At 48.6% G+C, this 18,998-nt stretch overlaps 7 protein-coding genes across 12 annotated transcripts; 2 read left to right on the top strand and 5 right to left on the bottom strand.

Moving 5' to 3' along the window:
• Positions 1-1,983: 1,983 nt before the first annotated feature.
• Positions 1,984-3,559, bottom strand: LOC9642066 (S-adenosylmethionine synthase 2). Its single transcript, XM_002971067.2, has 2 exons — positions 3,449-3,559; positions 1,984-3,267 (listed from the first exon to the last, which is right to left on the bottom strand). The coding sequence occupies exon 2, from the start codon at positions 3,251-3,253 to the stop codon at positions 2,072-2,074; it is 1,182 nt and encodes a 393-aa protein (XP_002971113.1). The 5' UTR covers positions 3,254-3,267; positions 3,449-3,559; the 3' UTR covers positions 1,984-2,071.
• A 1,459-nt stretch (positions 3,560-5,018) lies between these two features.
• Positions 5,019-7,800, bottom strand: LOC9642065 (MLO-like protein 11). Its single transcript, XM_024675986.1, is given in 14 exon segments — positions 5,019-5,456; positions 5,541-5,601; positions 5,652-5,734; positions 5,789-5,824; positions 5,881-6,051; positions 6,105-6,145; positions 6,196-6,245; positions 6,296-6,381; positions 6,435-6,509; positions 6,569-6,778; positions 6,835-6,951; positions 7,000-7,220; positions 7,285-7,342; positions 7,538-7,800. Coding segments are annotated over 14 exon segments (1,587 nt in total). The 5' UTR covers positions 7,676-7,800; the 3' UTR covers positions 5,019-5,216.
• Positions 7,801-8,329: 529 nt separating this feature from the next.
• On the bottom strand, positions 8,330-9,999 carry LOC9642064 (persulfide dioxygenase ETHE1 homolog, mitochondrial). The gene is made up of 10 exons (XM_024675855.1): positions 9,841-9,999; positions 9,585-9,788; positions 9,386-9,514; positions 9,223-9,330; positions 9,038-9,172; positions 8,935-8,976; positions 8,818-8,877; positions 8,701-8,754; positions 8,621-8,645; positions 8,330-8,562 (listed from the first exon to the last, which is right to left on the bottom strand). The coding sequence occupies exons 1-10, from the start codon at positions 9,976-9,978 to the stop codon at positions 8,471-8,473; spliced, it is 987 nt and encodes a 328-aa protein (XP_024531623.1). The 5' UTR covers positions 9,979-9,999; the 3' UTR covers positions 8,330-8,470.
• LOC9642538 (ubiquinone biosynthesis protein COQ9-B, mitochondrial) lies at positions 9,983-11,667 on the bottom strand. The gene is made up of 10 exons (XM_024675856.1): positions 11,603-11,667; positions 11,455-11,550; positions 11,353-11,396; positions 11,189-11,275; positions 11,015-11,124; positions 10,847-10,954; positions 10,620-10,784; positions 10,389-10,560; positions 10,256-10,329; positions 9,983-10,186 (listed from the first exon to the last, which is right to left on the bottom strand). Exons 1-10 carry the CDS (start codon positions 11,644-11,646, stop codon positions 10,103-10,105), a joined length of 984 nt encoding a protein of 327 aa, XP_024531624.1. The 5' UTR covers positions 11,647-11,667; the 3' UTR covers positions 9,983-10,102.
• A 7-nt stretch (positions 11,668-11,674) lies between these two features.
• LOC9641856 (oleosin 16 kDa) lies at positions 11,675-12,576 on the top strand. Its single transcript, XM_002971255.2, has one exon. It carries the CDS (start codon positions 11,753-11,755, stop codon positions 12,308-12,310), a length of 558 nt encoding a protein of 185 aa, XP_002971301.2. The 5' UTR covers positions 11,675-11,752; the 3' UTR covers positions 12,311-12,576.
• Positions 12,577-12,706: 130 nt separating this feature from the next.
• Positions 12,707-15,213, bottom strand: LOC9642537 (fibrous sheath CABYR-binding protein). 6 transcript variants are annotated; one of them, XM_024675850.1, is made up of 6 exons: positions 15,148-15,213; positions 14,957-15,088; positions 14,677-14,743; positions 14,428-14,575; positions 13,125-14,371; positions 12,707-12,951 (listed from the first exon to the last, which is right to left on the bottom strand). In XM_024675850.1, exons 5-6 carry the CDS (start codon positions 14,252-14,254, stop codon positions 12,900-12,902), a joined length of 1,182 nt encoding a protein of 393 aa, XP_024531618.1. In that variant the 5' UTR covers positions 14,255-14,371; positions 14,428-14,575; positions 14,677-14,743; positions 14,957-15,088; positions 15,148-15,213; the 3' UTR covers positions 12,707-12,899. The 6 variants fall into 6 exon arrangements, with proteins under 6 accessions (XP_024531618.1, XP_024531617.1, XP_024531620.1 ...); XM_024675849.1 differs by having other exon boundaries at positions 14,428-14,547; XM_024675852.1 differs by having other exon boundaries at positions 15,020-15,088.
• A 60-nt stretch (positions 15,214-15,273) lies between these two features.
• LOC112346572 (probable pre-mRNA-splicing factor ATP-dependent RNA helicase DEAH2) lies at positions 15,274-17,901 on the top strand. The gene is made up of 7 exons (XM_024675848.1): positions 15,274-15,528; positions 15,585-15,772; positions 15,832-16,916; positions 17,009-17,134; positions 17,206-17,444; positions 17,501-17,619; positions 17,693-17,901. The coding sequence occupies exons 1-7, from the start codon at positions 15,274-15,276 to the stop codon at positions 17,811-17,813; spliced, it is 2,133 nt and encodes a 710-aa protein (XP_024531616.1). The 3' UTR covers positions 17,814-17,901.
• Positions 17,902-18,998: the final 1,097 nt, after the last annotated feature.

Raw genomic sequence — 18,998 nt, 5'->3', positions numbered from 1 at the left:
ATCCGGGGATCACGGGCTTGATCACAAACTCTCTCGCGATCTGATCAATCCTTGCTCCACAATGCAGTGCAGTAAACTTTGTCCGATTATCGCCATAGTCCTCATCATTATTATCGTCATAGTCATCGTAATCGTCCTCCTCGTCATCGCTATCATCGAGATAGTCGTCGCGCAACACCTTATCCGCCTAAGGTTTTCACCACGTTCTCTAGCGCGGCGGTGGGATCCTCGCCATGCCGGACGGCGGAGGCGGGGGTCATCTTCACGCTCTCGAGGAGGCATTCGATCGCCGGGTAGAGCTCGTGATCCTCGATCTTGAGATAGGTCGCCGCCAGCGATCGAAACGCCGCGAACGAGCGATGGATTGTGGTCCACCTGCGGCAGCGAGCGGATCTTCGTCTTCACCACGAATTTCGTGACGCGACTAGACGCTGCGCTCCTCCGGCCGGGGAGAATGGACATGCTCATCCACATGAGCTACTCGTGAAATTCAGCAATGCCGAGAGCGTCACGCCCTGGTTGTCGTCCTGTCCAGGATCTAGCGCCTTTTCTCGCCTCCTCCTCCTCCACTTTCGGACCTGGGCATTGTCTTCTTCGCGATTCTCGATTGGAATGGAGCAATCGATGTCATCCACCACGACAATCGCGCGCTCCTTGATGTGAATCAGCAGCTGCCAGAGATTCTGGTTGTTTTGGACCCCTTGGTGAGCTCCAGATCATAGACGTCATAGCCAGTGAAATTCGACATGGCTCCAATCAGGCTGGATTTCCCGGTTCCAGGGGGGCCGTAGAGCAAATACCCCCTCTTCCATGCTCGTCCCACCGAGGCATAGAAATCCTTGCCTTTCATGAATTTCGCGAGATCGTCCATGAGCAGAGCTTTGTAATCCGGATCCATGGCAATTGTGTCGAATGTGGCTGGCGGATTGAAAGGAATGGACTCCCACCAGTCATAGATGTTAGTGAGGAGTTCCTTGTCGCAGCTGGATTTCTCGATCTCTCTGCCACTTTCCATCACGAACGCAAGGTAATCGTAATGGTGTGGTAGAGTGACCAGCGGGTGAGGATCTTGCGCTGGAGATGCTCGAAGAAGAGATAGAAATCGGGAGGAATTGGGAATTTGAAGAAGGCCGCGACGCCCTCCACCGACCAGAAGAAAGCGATGAGCATCGAGTACTCCATGGATGTCGCTCTATCACGATGGGATTAGAGGGAGAAGAGATCTTGTTTCGTTGCAAGAAGATTGAGAATAGAATTATTGGCGATCGCCCAATTCCATCATGGCATTCGGGTCGATCAATTGGAATGGAGGCATCAGAGCAATCTTATAGGTGAAGAAGCTTGGAGCACACAAAAAGGATCTCGTCGTTTACTCAGGCTGGAATAAAGTGAATTTCCTGTTGAGTTTCCTCGCGGACTATTTCCAGATTCGCGCCCGAGGCAAGTTGGTTTGTTTTAGAATCCCGCCTCCTCAATTTTCAAATTTTAGTCAGAAACTCGTAAATGTAACAAATGATTAAGAATATGTTTGAATATTCTTGTATATTCTTGATATTTATTTAGATTAATTTTGTGTTTATAAATTTTAAACACCTAGAAGTATATTTTAATTTATTCTACCATCTAACGGTTGATATGCAATAAGATTAATCTCGTGTTTATAAATTATAAACATTATGAAATTTCTTAAACACCAAAAACATTTAATAAATATGCAAACTCAGGTTATTAATTTTTTTAAAGCTCTTTAGTTAATTTGATCAAGTCATTATATCAGAGGAATTCAGTGGCAAGATTGGATACTTTTAAAGCAACAATAATATTTGATAGTATTTTGTACTTCCTCAGGCTTGTGAGGATCGTGGAATTGCAGTCAAGGATTCCGGGCACACGATCGCAATCAAACACGATCGTAATCAAACATCTCTGATGTGGCACCACGATTACAGCGCCATCGTGGCCGTCCAAAGAAATGCACGCAAAAAAAAAAAAGCAATTCCAGCGGTCGTGATTCATTCACCTTTAGCGAGGTAATACAAACAAAAAGAAGAATTTCACCTCCCTTGGCTTCTCAAGCAGCAGTCTTCTCGGACTTGAGAGGCTTGACCGTCTCCCAAGTAAAATCCGGATCGTCGCGACCAAAATGCCCGTACGCAGCGGTCTTGAGGTAGCGCTTGTTCGATCCGCGCTTCAAATCCAGATGGATGGCAATCATCCCCGGGCGGAAGTCGAAGTTGTTCTTGATGATCTCCAGTATCTCCGCGTCGGGGATCTTCCCAGTCCCGTAGCTATCCACGAACACCGACAGCGGCTCTGGGACTCCAATCGCGTAAGAAACCTGGACGATGCATCGGCGAGCCAGCCCCGCCGCCACCACGCTCTTGGCAGCTTGCCTCACGATATAAGCTCCGCTCCGATCCACCTTGGTCGGATCCTTCCCAGAGAAAGCTCCGCCGCCGTGAGCTCCCCAGCCGCCGTAGGTGTCGATGATGATCTTCCTGCCAGTGAGCCCCGCATCGCCGTGAGGACCCCCGATGACGAACCTCCCGGACGGGTTGAGGTGGAAGATGGTGTTCTCGTCGAGATACTGCTCGGGGATCACGGGCTTGATCACAAACTCCCGCAAGTCGGCGGCGATCTGATCGTTGGTGACGGTCTCGTCGTGCTGGGTGGAGATGAGCACGGTGTGGACGCGGATGGGAACCATTGCGCCACCTTCGTTGCGATACTCCACGGTGACTTGGGTCTTTCCATCCGGCCTCAGCCAGCTGCAAGTCCCATTCTTGCGGACCTCGGTGAGCTTGGCGCCGAGCTTGGTCGCGAGGACGTGACTTAGCGGCATGAGCTCCTCGGTCTCGTCGGTGGCGTAGCCAAACATGTGTCCCTGGTCGCCAGCGCCGATCTCTTCGGGCTTCTTCGTGCCGAGGCCGTGGACTCCCTGGGCGATGTCGGGGGACTGCTGCTCGATGTTGACGAGAACCTTGCAGTGATCCGCGTCGAGGCCCACGGAGTCGGAGGTGAATCCAATCTCCCGGCAGGTGTCGCGGACGATCTTCTCGTAGTCGACGTTGGCCTTGGTGGTGATCTCGCCAAACACCATCACCATGTTGGTCTTGGTGCACGTCTCGCAGGCCACCTTGCTGTCGGGGTCTTGCGCCAGGCAGGCGTCCAGCACGGCGTCGGAGATCTGGTCGCAGAGCTTGTCTGGATGGCCCTCGTTCACCGACTCGGATGTGAACAAGAAGCTCTCCATTGCGCCGCTCGTGCCTGGAATCGAAATGCGGGGAGATTTAGCTCGAGAATCCGAGGATTTGGCTACCTACGAGCATGGAGCTCACAAATCTAGCAAGAAATTCACAGATCTAGGCACAAGGACACCAGGGCAGCCACATTTCGGCAGATTTGTGGCTGGAATCGTCGAACCTGGGATTTCTTCAAGAAATCTCACCTGAGTGACCGGCGCCTGCCTGGGGAAGAGATTAGAGCGCGCCCGGAGGAACGAGAGGGCGAGAGTGGGCTGCTCCAAATATGGGGGAAGCACGGAAAACCTAGAGAGAGGAGCAAGCCGTATATATGTGGGAAGCATGGTAAATACATTGCACCTGGTAAGATTTACTGTGGATTCCCGGGATATGCGATTCGTACCGTGGATCGAACGTGACTTCGTGTTTGCGCCGACAATTTGGACAGTCTGGACCATGCTGGCCGTCAGATGTCTCCTACGCTGGGTTATTACAAACTTAGATGAATTGTTTTGCAATATTTGTTACTGTTTACAACCATAAAATAATATCTTGAACTTTGCACCTTTTCCTAATGACTTTTTATTATAGTGCATCTACCACAGGTTTTAAATTTTCTAAAGATAAAGGTCGACCTATACATAATGTATATAATATATTCTATGTTGTCCCCAAAGGAACACAAAAACCATGTGTGAATGTTTTGTTTGCGATTTTTGCGAACCATGGGTATAATCAAATCTGAAACGACTGAAAAACGCAACCTCCCGAAACTAGTTCAAACAAGAGTTAATCTTGACCCTGTTATGTACAAGAGCAGCACACGAAATTCCAGAAATGGACATTGAGATTTGCCTCTTGCATGATCCAGCTTAAAACCAGCCGCTTGTTCTTTTGACTTACCAGGGTGTGATGATCTTCTGGAATCTACCTTTCCATCTCCACTTGCTTCTCTGCTGTTGTCACTAGCCGAGCCACAAAACAGGCACAGCGTCCTTGATCTTGTGGTTGCGCCTTGTTTGCACGAATCGCAACGCGTCCATAGCAGAGAAGCGAGCAGAGATGGAGAAGCAGCTCCAGATAAACGCTCAAGAACAGCGTAAACCCTACAAATGCCGAATACTCGTTTAGGACAGCTAAGTGTAAATTTCAGGCTCTTTTATATACAATTGAATGTTTCAGCATTTAGTCGCGGTTGTCCTTGGATGGGCCTTGCCCGGGAGTGCTCTGATCCTTGACGAGCATCTCAACTCCGGATTGAGCCTTCCTGTTGCTAAGAAGATCCACGCTCGACGGTCTGTCCGGGCACTTCCCATCTTGGCTGTCGATACATTTCGAAGGGCCTCCCGGAGACTCACTGCCTTGCAGCGAGCTCCCAAGCTCGGCCTGGTGGTTCATCACCGAAAACGAGCCCAGCCTGGAGCAGTGGACGCTGCCGCTGATCAAAATCACGAACGCGATCGCGAGAAGTATCCTTCCGTGAGCCATTTTCCTCCGCTCCAGGAACAAATCTCTAGCTCTTTTCTTTCTGCTGCTGATACGTTTGCTGATACGTTCTTGCTGCTGATACTTGTGTTCCAAGAGAGTGATGATATCGTTGTGTAAGAAACCAGGATCTCTTGTCAGGCGCTGTCCTTGCTCTGATACGATTCGATCGGATGAAGAACTGCTCAAGTTGTGTTCAGTGCTCGCGCCTCCAGTGTCTTATATACACAGAAGAAGTGTTCTTCCTCCATCGGGCCTGGTAAACAGTCAATTCAGTGGCGCGTTTGCTCGTGAACCGGAAACCATCTGTTTGATTAGCTTCCGAGCGAGAAAAGCTCACATTCTTACTTGGAACGAGTTACAGCTTTTCAAAGTCAGCCTGTTGAACGTTACACAAACAAAGTTAGCGGCGTGACTCCGGAGTCGCAACGCACGATCCGTTCAAAGTCTATAACACCAGCCATTACCTTTTCGTAAACACATGTGTTGTCAACACGGATGTTCCTCCACAAATGCATCCTCCTCCCTCCCAATAGACGAGTAGCCACTTCTTTTCAAGACCTTGTGCCTGCCCGTGACGGTTTCATCATGGTCGTGGTCGTGATCACTGCTGTGAGAGTCTTCCGCTGCTGCTGCTTGTCTGGCTTTTTGTTGAGCGGACTTGCGCCAGACGTTTAGCGAGTGCACAATACTTTCCTGGAATATTGTCTTTTTGTAGTTTGTACCCATCTGCATCCACAATTTGATGAGTCAACGCGTTGCTTCTTCCATTGCTGTATACACTCGATCAGGAAAAAATTTAAGGAAAGCTACCTGAGTGACGAGAGCATAGAGGGGCAAGGTGCTGTAGCTACATAGGAACTGTGCAAAGACCCTGCCATAGCAAATTTAAGCGTCAGGCTGTTTTTTATTCGAGTGCCTTACCCCGAAATCAAGCGAGCATATACGTAGATGTATTTCTTATACGCTTGATCAGCCATGAGACAAGACTCGTATCCAAATTGCCACTGCAAAAAACTCGCCAAAATGTAAACTGCAAATCTCAACACAGCAAATGTTACCAGAGTCCAAAGAAACGTTGCAAGCTCAAATGCATTCTGGACCAAGGAAATACAAAGTTACAAAACATACCAGAAGAAACCTTATCACGGACCTGGAAAAGTACGAAGTGGATAAGGAAGAGTAGAAGTTCCGGCTTACTGAACCAAAATAGATTGTCCCGAGGCTTCAATGCCTGGCCAATGTAACGACCGCGAATACCAGCATTTTCCAGAGCAAGCGTTGCAATGATGTGCTGGAGCTTTGCTCCAACAAGAATTACCAGCTGCAAATCATCACTTGTTACATTATAAAGCTCGGGCTGGTGAGAATACTTACAATCACTGGCAGAAACGCAAACCAGAAGTACAAGTTTACACCTGTTGTTACAAACGTAAAGTTTAGACATGACAGCAATGGAGAAACTTACCATGTACGTTGATTAGCATAAAAACAATCACAAATATCCACAAGGGGAAGCTGCATTACAGAAAGCCTGAGCAAGGACAAACAACAACAGGATTTTTTACCTTATGCCCACAATCTCTTTGAATTCGTCTTCTACAGTTCGTATCATGTAGCTATGAAAATCATACGATGTTCCCGTGTGATGATTCTGTATGAGATAACCCAGCTGAGTATCATGAAACCGGTTAATCTTGGCCTTACAGTTATGAAGCCTAAGCGCAAAGTCAAATAGTCGGCTCGTGTCACCGACTGTCCAAATTGTCGAAGAAAACAAACCTGCAGGAAAGTATGCAATTAGAAAAAGTCACAAGACTGACTAGATTGGTTTCACATACGATCCACACTAGCAGCTTGTTTCTGCTCCATCTGCTGGAAGTATGATAAAGCACAAATGTGGATTGCCGTCTGAGAGTCAGTGTCTTCGTTATTTCTGAAACAAAAGAAGAACGCTGTTACTAGTCAAGAAAAGCAGGACATACTCTACCACTAAGACTGTCATGGCTTTCGGCGTGAGCTTCGTTTTCCCAGGAACTCCAGCTATATATCTATCTTGGAAGTAAGTCAGACCATTAACAGAAACGAAACTCACAAAGTTAAGCACCTTCATCAGAGCGAGCAGCATAGTTAAGCAGCTGTACACTACATGAGTCACTCCCAAAACAAAAATAAAACGGTGAAGCTGCTCGAGGCTTTCAAACGACACAAATGGTTCTTTCCCCTGCATCGAAAATCATGAGAAGTTCCGAGGGTTTTACTCGATCCTCACCTTGTGCACACAAGTGATCCCGAAACGAGAATTCAGTTGTCGCCTGGGATTGAGGTTCCCGAGCATCGCCGCGTGAATGCTGCCTTCCATCTCGTGGCTGCTCGACTCTCGCTTGCATGGTGTAGGCATTCTGTCGTAGAAACTGGAATCCACACAGAACTGCGATATGTAGTTCTGTGTGACAGTGAGAACGAGAGAAATAAATCCCAGGACCATAAGTTCTGTAAAGCAAGAAAAACATTACAATGTGATATCAACCAAACGAGGAGATCACGTAGGCTATACCATCTCTTATTTTTTCGAGGGCATGAAGCAAAGGCTTTCGTTTAGTCCTCTTGAGCCACTGCCAAAGAAAAAATATCGAGCAAAGATCAAAGATCTCGATCAAAAAAGAAGTCGCAAGCAGTAGAAAATTTATTAGAAAAACGATCGCTGCCGCGACATGGTCACGAACAAACAGGGAGAAAACAGGCATTAAATGCGGCAACACAAACAAATCGAGAAAGAAAGCATAAGAAATCCATTGCTCGCGACTTACATTGCCAAGACAATGGATGGATCGCTCCGCGCCGAGCGAGACGATGACGAATCCAGTGCAAACCACCGATACGGCCCAGGTCGGGGTGAGATAGAGTGGCCGCTCCAGCAAATGCAGCTCCGCCTCATTGAGGTCCATGCCGGATCGATCGAGGAAATCTGCGACTGCGCAAGAAAACCTAGCACGGCGGTCACACGGGAATGGGAATGCTTGGATTCGTCCTCGTCCTGTAAACTTATAGGAAGAAGTTCGCTCACACACAACTTGGGCTCATGTGAGTAGTACGAACAAACGTTTGACAAACGGCCACATTATGTGCCACATGGCCACGCGGAGCCAAAGCGTACGGACGAATTAATATTCGGTGGAATTGTGGATCCAAGTCAAATTTGGTCAGTTTCTCGAGACGAGAAAATTTGTGGACACTTAGAAGTTCTAAACTCACTGATTCCATGACTCACTGGATCGCCAAAGCATCTTTAACAATCCTTGATCCATTGTTAGTTTTCAAATTCGCGAGAAGTTTGCTGGCACTATATAGTCAAATGAATGAAGGAACCTTGTCAAGGGATAGATCAATGGTTTGTCAAAGGTATTGCTGGCATGTAGCGAGAACATCGCTCTCGTTTTCTTTTCTTTATTTTCTGCTGGAAAAGAACGATCAATGAATATGGTTGTTGATACAAAATTCAGATCAAACCTGACCGAGAGTATTGTATTTTATTTGTGGACCTCCCGAGTCTTGGAAAAGTTTTGCCTCCCCTGGAAAGAGAAAATAAAGGCAAGAGGAGAAAGAGTGAGAATGGATCACTTTCATTGCCTTGCACTGTTTATAAACGGAATTGTTAGCACAGAAATCGACGACAGAAATTTACTGGGAGTGTATGTATGTGTTTATGGTGTTGGACTTCTCCGAGGATTTTTGACGTGGTATCAAGCTGTCGCGGCATTCGCTTCCTGAAGGCCACAGACCATGTTTGCTGGAACGGCTACATCGATCATCTTGGGATAAGGCAGTCCCAAATCTGCACACACACACACAAAGTTATTCAAGTGTACGAGACCAGCAAGAAATTCACTTACTTTCCATAATCTTTACAAATGCTTCCTGCAAAATCGCAAGCCAACGTCAGGAAACACGCGAACCAAGCAAAGGAAAATACCTCGTCCTTCGTAAGTCGAGTGTTGTGAAGCAGCTCTTCCCCCACAGTTGTAACCTTGAGAAAAAAAAAAAAAAAGAGTTAAGGGCGAAAATCGAAGAACATGATAGCTCGACTTACAGTATTCCCTTTATAGTCATGTGCAGGATACAATAAGGTGTCCTTCGGGAGCGAGAGAATCTGGCAGTGAAGCAGCAAATTCAATTTCCACCAAAAGGATAAGGCAATCATTCATACCTGAGAATGAACCGACTTGTAAAGCTCTCTTGCATTACCTCCCTGCAAGCAGGCAAAATCTTACTCCGAGATTCGAAGGCCAAAAAAGAGAGAAATAAAACACCTGGAAATCCGTGCGGCCACACCCTCTAACGAGCAAAGCGTCTCCTGTGAAAGCCATTCGTGGCGATGGCTGCCCTTCACCTTCTCCTGACACATATGTGACGCATCCTTGGGTATGTCCCGGTGTGGGACGAACCTGTGCAAATAAATCTTTGAGCTAAAAGCAGTGAAAAGAAAAAAATGTACCTCCAAATACAAGTTCCCGAAGTGTATCTTTTCTCCTGGCTCCACGAAAACATCCGCTTGTGCTTTGCTCGCCTTGGATATCAGGGATTTTGCACTCGGGAGTTTACTCTAAACAAGGAACCGTGATTAGAAGAAAGAACGACAAAAGAAGAAAAAAGAGTACCTTCAGGAGACCCGTTCCAGTGACATGATCGGCGTGTACGTGAGTGTTCATCGCGTACTTGAGCTTTAGCCCAAGTTCCTTGATCAAGTTTACATCTCTATCGACGGTCTTGTCCACGGGATCTATCAGCTGGAAGCTCCACAACTTAGCCACAAAAGAAGAAGAAAGGAAACACAAAAGAAGAAATATCTTTGCTTACCACTGCTGGCTTTTCTGGATGCCCAATGTCCGCAAGCAAATACGTGTAAGTACACGAGTCCTTCTCGAAGAGCTGTCGAAAGAGGAGAGGGGAATCCTGGTGCGTCGCAGTGGCCACCATCGTCGTCGATTTCAGCGCTCGCAAGTCGGGATTTCGAGAAAATCCTGCTGCCGGAGCCCAGAATCTCGCTGCAAGCATATAACGCTGGCGCAATGGCGCTTACAGCTCGGCAGCGGCGGCGGGGAGCTAGCATTACCTGATCGCCGGTAGCGCGCGCCGCGACGGAGCGAGCGATCGATCGAGAGATAGCGCCGTTGTTCCAAAACCCTACCACCAATGCGGGTTCTTTGTCTTGTTCATAGTTTTTGCGTGAACGGTCGCGATCTGTCCACATCAAAGATACCAATAAAATGGCCACGTATTGTAGAACTATCGAGCATAAGATAGTTTTCTATCCTCTCTATCTCTTCTATCGATTCTTACGAGTTCTTTCTCGCTTTTTTTGCGTTTTTTTTTTCTCACGGTCCAGGCCGTGGTTGCTTCAAGAAGGTAGCTATGGTGTTGCCCAATCCCGCACCGATGGCCTGTGCCAATTGAGCTGCCTGCACCATTCCACTACCGCTCAGCAAAACCGGCCTAAACTTCCACGACTCCGAGAGCCTTTGCATTACCTCCTTGGCAGTTTTCCTACAATCGATCACGTCGATGATCCGGCGTTGCGTGAAAGTCCAAGTATCCCTGAATCCTGGAACCAAAAAATAGATCTGGTCGCGAAAACAAACTTGCGAGAGCGTTTGTACTTACCGGGAGAGTAATCTGTGAGCATGTAAACCTCTGCTGCTGTGTAGACTCCGCCGAGGATCGCTCGCTTGGAGTAGAAATCCCAGTCCGTGGATCTGTCTCCGACGGAGTGCCAGATCTCGTCCATTAGCACGGCTCGTTGTTTCATCGCGACAGGAAGGTTAATGGGATTCGCCTGGTACAAAGAGAAAGGATAGAAGAGTTTAAAGCTTGGGAGAAGTGAGAACAACTTACTTGGATACTCAAAGCTTGAGCCCACTTGGAAATATAAGGAGCTTGCATCTCGAGACGAATGCGGATGACTTTCGCCAATCTCTCATGCAGCACCAGCTTCTCGAGCTCCTCGCTTTGCTCTTCAACAGCGTCCGTAAGTTCGTCCAGCGATTCATCCATGAAGTACTGCTCAGCAACGGAGAGAGTGTCTGTTGAGAAAACAAGAGACCTTTTGTTGAAAGACTTACTTCCACGAGAGCAGCTTCTTTCCTGTGAAAGGCTCCAAGGATCGCGGGCGATAGATTTACGTCTCTTGCTCCCGCTGCAATGGCGGCCTCTGTCCATCCCAAAGTAGGCTGCAAAAGTATCACAGCTCTTGAATTCTCTAGGAAGAACGGAGAAACGAGTGTACATACAACATACGTAAGAGCCGCATTGAGAACACGCCGTTTCTCATCGTCCTCCTCTTTTTCTTTCTGCTTCTTGCTCTCGTGAGAAGCCTTGTGTTTATGTGACTCCTTCTCGTCTGCAAGAAAACAAACAGAAAAAGAATGGGAGCTCCAGATACAATGAAGGAAAACAGCGCAGACCTTCAACGCCAGCGTCTTTGCACATGAAACGCACTGGCCGGAACGAAAACTCGCATCCGAGGCATCTCTCGCGCGTTAAGTTGGAGCCTGCAACAGTTCAGCTTACAGAATGACAACTCGGCATTTTAGTGCTTTCGCTAAAACTCTCGAAACCAAGACGCTACCTCGAGTCCAGGGCTCTCTGGTAAGACACTTTCTCCTGGAAGAGCTGAAAAAAAGAACGAAGGTCAGAAAAACAAGACCACACACCAAACGATTAAAAAAACCTGCTCAAACGATCAGCATTCCTTCCCAAAACCAAAGCTTGGAATGGAATCGCGCAGCGATCAATTCCAGAGCTTGATTCCAATCTTCCAGTGGCCCTGAAGCGCACAGGAATCAACCAAGAGGATCTCACTGCCAACAAGCACATACCACGAGAATCTGGACACGCGCTTGAGCGCCCGCACAAACGACATTCCTCCCTCGCAAGCCCTAAACTATTTTTCCCCTTATGTCAAAAGCTAAGATGAATTGTAGGATCTTTTTAGGGCACAAAAAGTAGAAGTGTGGCACGTGGATGCCATGCACCAACAACGACATGCCGCTGCTGTGTCCTATAATAAACCCCATGTCTCGCTGGAAAGAAGACCACTCTCTCGCAGCTCTAGCTCTCTCTCTCTCTCTCTCGCTCCAAATTCCATGGCGGACAAGATGCAAAGCGGCGAGCGCAAGCTCCGCGAGCACTCGCCCAACGCGCGCCAGGTGCTAGGGCTCGTCGCGCTGCTCTTGGGCACCGTGGCGGTGCTGACGGTGGGCGGATTCATGCTGGGCGGCCTGGCGCTGGCGGTGGTGATCGGCATCCCCGTCTTCCTCTTCTTCAGCCCGGTGCTCGTCCCCCTGGGCATCGTCCTCTTCCTCGCGGTCTCGGGCATTGTCATCACTGGCGTCGCCTTCGTCGCCTTCCTCTCCTCCGTGTCGTGGATTTACAACTACTTCAAGGGGAGGCATCCCGTCGGCTCCGACAAGATCGAGGCCGCGCGCCAGAGGCTTCTGGGCTCCGTACACCAGGCCACCGAGAAGGCCCGCGAGTACGGCAGCTACGCCGGCGGCAAGGCCCAAGAGGCGGCGCCGGGGGCGTAAAACCCCTCTGTACGGCCTTGTGTACCGCCGTGGGCTTAAACCCCTCTCTGTACGGCCTTGGGTACGGTAGGACTATTCTATGTACGGACGGAATGTGCTAAATAACGTTCTCTTTCTTACTAAAGGCTTAGATTTTAGGGTTGTGGGATTTCTTTCGCCGCAGAGAGATTCGGTTGGCACAAGCAGTGTAAATGCGGGGCCTGGATTACGACGCCCGTCATTCATTTTCTACCCCACTTGAGTAATTACTATGATAATTTTTCTTTTACGTGTTCTAGCTGGCCGCCGGACGAGACGACGACGGTGGGAGTTAAAAAAAGAGTTGGCCCCAGGGAAGTAAATGTGGGCACGGACATTCAGGATTTTCGGGTAAATTCTCTAATTATGACGGGGACGGGGTTAAACGGGCGGGCGCTCTCATCACAGGTTAAAGCGTGATTAGAACTAAACTGGAGGTTTTTTTGTTTTTATACAATGTAGCGGTCAGATTCACAAAGATCTTCGTTGTTCGTTTTGTCTTTGTTGACCTCTTGTACCTTGTCCTTGGATTTCTCCTCTCTCTTGATTTCTTTGGTGTAGTGTAGTTTTTCTAGAGCCCGGTTGTGTTCTTCGTGGATGTTCTCCTCGAGAGAACCTGAGTGCTATAAAAAAATCCCAAAAAGAACGACATCTTGCATTAGCCAGCTTTATAAATCCGTGAAATCAAGCATACAAAGAGCTCAACTTTCTACTTTGGAGGAACAACGAAAACTGGAAAAACAGGAGCTAACAACGAACAGGAAAGCATACCAACAGAGGAGAGTGAGGCACTCACTACTTGGCGCGCCGCTTGGATTGGAGCTCGTCGAGCTGCGTGTGAAGATCTTTGAGAATTCGCCGGTGGACGTCCCGGGCCGAGGCTGCCGGAGAGGTGGTAGTCGGCTCCTTGGAAACTGGCGATGACTTGAAAGCTCGGTTGATCTCTTTGGCTGGAAGAATTTCCTCGGGATTCTTCTTCGGTGGCTCCTCGGTTTTGACGAGATCTTTCACTGGAAGGATCTCCTCAAGATCTTCACGGACGGTTTCCTGGACCGGATCGTGCAGCGAGACCTCGAGCAACTCATCGTCTGAGAATGGAACCGGAGGAGAGGACTCGGCCGCCGGAGGTGGAGTCGCTGGAGCTTCTTCGTCCCAGATCGGTCCGCTTTTCGCTGGAATTTTCTCCGGGCCAGCAACGCTAACTTGTTCTAGAAGAGGCGCCTCCACTGTCTCTAACTCTGGCATATCGATCTCCTTCACCTCGATCGGAGCAACCTCGAGAACTTTCGACTCTGGAGCGACCAAAACCGGCTTTTCCTCTACCTCTTCCACTATTTCTACCAGAGTTCTACTGCTGACCTCTTCCAGAGTTTTCGGTGGAGCCGACTCCTCGAGCTTCGACCCGGCAAAAGCCACTGGAGGATGATCACGAACAGTCGAGGGCGTAACACCATCTTCTTCTCCACTCTTCTTCTTGCTCTCGGCCGGAGGAGCTACCGGTTCTCCAGCAAGAGGCTTAAGTTCTCCGGCCTTGAAAACTTCGTCCACCCAGGAAGCAAGCTTGATCTTCCACTCCTCAATCACTTCCATCCAGGTCGGGCCGGAGCCATCCACCTCCGATCGTCTCCGCTTCACAGCCACGGCCTCGTTGCTCGCCTGGCTCCAGTCTCCATACGGCCAGCTCTCGTCCATGACGCTGGGAATGGACTTCTCCCCCTTGGCCCATCGCTCGCGCTCCTCCGTGGTCTCCTCCAACCTCGGCTTCATGCTGATGAGCGCGATGATGAACAAAGTGGTGGAAATGAGCAGCGGCGAGAAGTAGAGCAGGATGTGGAACAGCGAGGGCGTGAGCAGCAACAAAATGGATCCGCACACCAGTGGATGATTCCACATGATGTCGAAAACGGCCGAGAACTGGAAACCCATCGGAGATCGATATGAGCAGTTGATGATGAGCTACTTATCTGTGAGTTCTCCGCAGCAGTGAGAATCCCTCTCACTGTTTTTCCTCTTTTTTTTTCTCCTCCTTGATGATGCTGTGCTCTGCAACACTCAAGAGAGAATGAGAGGAGCTTGCGAGTAAAAAAAGACTACTATACCTTTCAAGGAGGGCCCAATGGGACTAAATAGTCAGGATGCCTGTGAGTGATGTGAGTGAGCGGCTCAAAAACGAGTTTTGGCCAGCTCGCACGGAACAAGTACGGTGCTTGTCTTGTTCTCTGTGCACACGAGTCGAGCTCTTCCTCTCTTAGTGTGCCTCGAAACCACGACAACTTTTAAAAAAACTTCTCTCTTTTTTTTGCGCTTGGATCGATCGATCGATCGAGTAGGAGTAGGAGGCTACGTACCTGTTGGATTGATCCTTGATTTGAGTGTCTTGGATCTCCGCTACCTCCACAATTGCCGTGCTTCACGCTGCAAAACATTCAAAGTGAGAAAGAGAGTAAAGAAAATGGAGATATATCAAGCGAAAGGGAGTGAAAGCTTTCACTGGCATTTGCCTAACCCAAGAATCGACAGCTTCTCTCGATAGCTTGCCTAAAGAACGAAAGAAAAAAAAAAAAAAAAAAAGCATGGATGGATGCGATGTATACTCTCTCCACCAAAACAAAGAAAGCTAAGACCTACCTACAAACAAACCGCCTCGAGGAACGAAACAAATGGAACAAAGAATTCTTCCATTTGTCCCACCTGAGAATCGCAATGGGAGCATTCGATCCTCGCTCCAAGGAAGAACTTGCGCTTATTTCGGTCCATCATCTGAGAATCACAATGCGGGGATCGATAAGCGCTTGGTCCAAGGAAGAAATCGCGCTTACCTCGATCGATCATCCATCGCCGGGCATTCCAGCTCGCTCCCTCAAAGGGAAAGAAAAAGAAAGGAGAATTTAGGGTTTATCGGGGATTTTTTTAGGGTTAGGTCTTGTGTGTGTGAGCTCTCGGCGATGGCGACGGAGCGTAAGCGCAAGCTGAGCCTCTTCGACGTCGTGGACGATGGCGCCCTGCACAAGGCCAAGTCGAATGGAGTGTCGCTGCTCAATCCCTACACGCACCGGCCGTTTTCGCAGAGGTACCACGATATTCTCGACAAGAGGAAGACGCTACCGGTGTGGCAGCAGAAGCAAGAGTTTATGGACACAATGGCGAAGAACCAGGTGATGATTCTTGTGGGAGAGACCGGAAGCGGTAAAACAACACAGGTATGGATGATCGATTGCTGTTAGTTCTTGAGCTATAATTCTTGTGATTGCCACAGATCCCCCAATTCGTGGTGGAGGCTGGATACACTTCCAATCGCAAGCAAATTGCTTGTACACAGCCTCGAAGAGTGGCCGCTATGTCGGTTTCGCGCAGAGTTGCCGAGGAGATGGACGTGACTGTCGGTGAAGAAGTCGGGTATAGTATCCGGTTTGAGGATTGCAGCAGTGCCAAAACCATTCTCAAGTAAGTTCTTTACGGATCTGTGTGTGTTCCGTGGTAAAGTTTCCTTTTTTCCTTTCCAGGTACTTGACCGATGGTATGCTTCTGCGAGAGGCGATGACGGACCCGTTGCTGGAGAGATACAGCGTTATCATTCTCGACGAGGCTCACGAGAGAACTCTTGCGACGGACGTCCTGTTTGGGCTGCTGAAAGAGGTGCTGAAGAACAGGACCGACTTGAAGCTGGTGGTGATGAGTGCTACTTTGGAGGCCGAGAAGTTCCAGGCGTATTTCAACGGTGCTCCACTGATGAAAGTGCCCGGACGGCTGCACCCAGTGGAGATCTTTTACACGCAGGAGCCGGAAAGGGACTACTTAGAGGCGGCCATCCGGACGGTCGTGCAGATCCACACCTGCGAGCCCGCTGGTGATATCCTGGTGTTCCTGACGGGGGAGGAAGAGATAGAAGATGCGTGTAAAAAGATTGCTCGCGACGTGCAGAACTGTGGAGAACAGGCTGGTCCTGTGAAGGTGGTACAGCTTTATTCGTCACTCCCCCCGGCTTTGCAGCAAAAGATCTTCGACTCCGCGCCACCCCCGGCAAGAGAAGGTGGTCCTCCAGGAAGGAAGATTGTCGTGTCCACCAATATTGCCGAGACGTCGCTGACCATCGATGGGATCGTGTACGTGATCGATCCCGGTTTCTCCAAGCAGAAGGTTTTCAATCCCAGGATACGGGTGGAGTCGCTTTTGGTATCGCCCATCTCCAGAGCTAGCGCTCACCAAAGAGCTGGTCGTGCTGGACGTACGCAACCTGGCAAGTGCTTCAGGCTCTACACCGAGAGGAGCTTCAACAACGATCTCCAGCCACAGACATATCCGGAGATCCTGAGATCCAACCTGGCGAACGTGGTCTTGACGCTGAAGAAGCTCGGTATCGACGACCTGGTTCACTTCGACTTCATGGACCCTCCAGCGCCGGAGACGCTGATGCGAGCTCTGGAGCTGCTAAACTACTTGGGCGCTCTCGACGACGATGGGAACATGACACACCTCGGCAAGCTGATGAGCGAGTTCCCGCTGGACCCACAGATGTCGAAGATGCTCGTGGTCAGCCCCGAGTTTAACTGCTCGAACGAGATCCTGTCGATCACTGCGATGCTTTCAGGTAGATCGTCGGTTTCCGCATCTCTACGTCTGCTGACCCCGGGTGCTGCCTTACCTGTGATAACCTTGGTTTGAACTGATTGATCTCCATAGTCCCGAACTGCTTTCTTCGCCCAAGAGACGCGCAGAAGTCTGCCGATGAAGCAAAGTCGAGGTTCGCGCATGTTGATGGGGATCATCTCACTTTGCTCAACGTCTACCACGCCTACAAGCAAAACAGTAAGCGCTCTTTTCCTTTGCTTTCCTTGCTTTGTCAACTGGGTTTTCTTTTTCTTTCTTTGTGCAAACAGACGAGGACAGCAACTGGTGCTATGACAACTTCCTCAATGTTAGAGCGTTAAAGTCGGCAGACAACGTCCGGAACCAACTGGTTCGGATCATGAACCGTTACAACCTCAAGCTGTGCAGCACAGATTTCCAAAGCCGGGACTACTACACCAACATCCGGAAGTGTATGCTGGCGGGCTACTTCATGCAAGTGGCGCACCTGGAGCGCAACGGGACTTACTTGACTGTCAAGGACAACCAGGTCTGTGATCGTTTTTTTGCTGCTTCGAAGCTACTTACGCTGCTCTTTCTCTTTAGACGGTGAGCTTGCATCCCTCGTCGTGCCTGGAGCGCAAGCCGGAGTTCGTCATCTACAATGAGTTCGTGCTCACCACAAGGAACTACATCCGGATCAACACCGAGGTCCGGGGTGACTGGTACGTGTCTTTGGTTTGGTTTTGCCAATAGTTTTTCTTCGTTTGACGCTGTGATTCTTCTTGTGTGTGACAGGCTGATCGATATAGCACCACACTACTACGATTTGAGTAACTTTCCACAGTGTGAGGCCAAGTCCGTGTTGAACCGGTTGTACATGAAGCGGGAGAACGAGGCGAAACAGAAAAGGAAATAATTTGTCCGTGGCATTATTCTTTTGTGTTTTAGCTCTAAACTTAACCAAAAAGGTGGCAAAGTTATTTGGGTGGATCCCTTTAAGGTTATACGAGCTTAAATACTTTAGTGGAGACAAAGAGGCGGTGCATGGGAAGTGCGAGAGGGCTTGTAAGCTCACGGCCACTGCTGGGAGCCCCATGATCTTCCGACCCTTGTGGTTTATGACTACCACAATAATATCAAACACGAGCAAGCGCACTACGTGTGTAGGGACAAGGCCTGGAAGAAGCTCCAAGTGGACACAAGGTGGCGTGATAAGGGAGCGATTGCCAAAGAGGGGCAAGGATTGCGAGTCATACAGAGTTGTGGGAGTTTGCGGCAAGACAACAGTAGCTGAGGGTCTTCTTGAGAGGGGTGAATCGTCCAATACTTTCATGCAAGGTGATTGTAGGTGGAACTTACAGTCAATCAGCGTTTCCTCAACCTCAAGAAGTATTTGCCCAAGATGGAGAGATGCAATCCACGTCGGTGATGACTGTGTGCCAGGAACTGTTTGCAGGGCAAGGTGGAAGAAAGAAAGGGGTGAGGCCCAATCTAACTCTTTGATCTGCAAACCACTTGTTGAGATCTAGCTGGTGATTTTGCTTTAGCATTTCCTCAAGAAGTAAGGTGGAGGAGATATGCAAAACACTTTCTGAGGACAAGGGTGGAAACATGCAGGGCACTTGGCATGGGCAAGCATATCTTTATTAACATTGCCGAATTCATGGAAGAACTTCCAGAAATACAAAGCATATGTTCTATGTAATTGAAATCATTAACTCTAATTTTCTTCCCACCAGTATTAGTTAAAAGTGAAATTAGTTCATTTATTCATGATAATATTTTATTACATTAATATTAACATTAGTAAAATTTAGATGAAGGAGGAGGCGTGTTGCAGCAGTGATGGTTCCAACTCCCTGGAGGGAGATTTAAAAGACAATGCCTTGTTCTTCACTGGTGTGCTGCGTTCATTAGGTGCAAAATGGCAACTTACCACAATGCATGTTTTATGATGCTAAACTACATGAAAATATAGACCAAACATTAACTTAATTTAATATTTTCTAAAAGGATCTAAATATTAAATTATAATTTTTAGAAGTTAATTTAATAGATTGCAATTAAATTATTAAGATTATAAATATATATTCCATATTAT

The sequence above is a fragment of the Selaginella moellendorffii genome, unplaced genomic scaffold, assembly GCF_000143415.4.
Source record: "Selaginella moellendorffii unplaced genomic scaffold, v1.0 SELMOscaffold_16, whole genome shotgun sequence".
Classification (NCBI taxonomy): domain Eukaryota; kingdom Viridiplantae; phylum Streptophyta; class Lycopodiopsida; order Selaginellales; family Selaginellaceae; genus Selaginella; species Selaginella moellendorffii.
The sequence above is the reverse complement of the archived record's forward strand: the minus strand, read 5'-3'. Positions and strand labels throughout refer to the sequence as shown.

Coding starts and splice junctions, on each gene's coding strand:
- LOC9642064 (XM_024675855.1), bottom strand. CDS start 9,978: ATGTGGACAGATCGCGACCGTTCACGCAAAAACTATGAACAAGACAAA. Junction 9,789..9,840: donor CGCGCGCTACCGGCGATCAG/GTAATGCTAGCT, acceptor CCATTGCGCCAG/CGTTATATGCTTGCAGCGAG. Junction 9,173..9,222: donor TCGGGAACTTGTATTTGGAG/GTACATTTTTTT, acceptor TTATTTGCACAG/GTTCGTCCCACACCGGGACA.
- LOC9642066 (XM_002971067.2), bottom strand. CDS start 3,253: ATGGAGAGCTTCTTGTTCACATCCGAGTCGGTGAACGAGGGCCATCCA.
- LOC112346572 (XM_024675848.1), top strand. CDS start 15,274: ATGGCGACGGAGCGTAAGCGCAAGCTGAGCCTCTTCGACGTCGTGGAC. Junction 15,529..15,584: donor GAAGCGGTAAAACAACACAG/GTATGGATGATC, acceptor TGATTGCCACAG/ATCCCCCAATTCGTGGTGGA. Junction 17,620..17,692: donor ACCGAGGTCCGGGGTGACTG/GTACGTGTCTTT, acceptor TGTGTGTGACAG/GCTGATCGATATAGCACCAC.
- LOC9642537 (XM_024675850.1), bottom strand. CDS start 14,254: ATGGGTTTCCAGTTCTCGGCCGTTTTCGACATCATGTGGAATCATCCA. Junction 12,952..13,124: donor TCCAAGCGGCGCGCCAAGTA/GTGAGTGCCTCA, acceptor ATTTTTTTATAG/CACTCAGGTTCTCTCGAGGA.
- LOC9642538 (XM_024675856.1), bottom strand. CDS start 11,646: ATGTCGTTTGTGCGGGCGCTCAAGCGCGTGTCCAGATTCTCGTG. Junction 10,955..11,014: donor ATGCGGCTCTTACGTATGTT/GTATGTACACTC, acceptor ATACTTTTGCAG/CCTACTTTGGGATGGACAGA. Junction 10,561..10,619: donor CTCAAGCTTTGAGTATCCAA/GTAAGTTGTTCT, acceptor TCTTTGTACCAG/GCGAATCCCATTAACCTTCC.
- LOC9641856 (XM_002971255.2), top strand. CDS start 11,753: ATGCACCAACAACGACATGCCGCTGCTGTGTCCTATAATAAACCCCAT.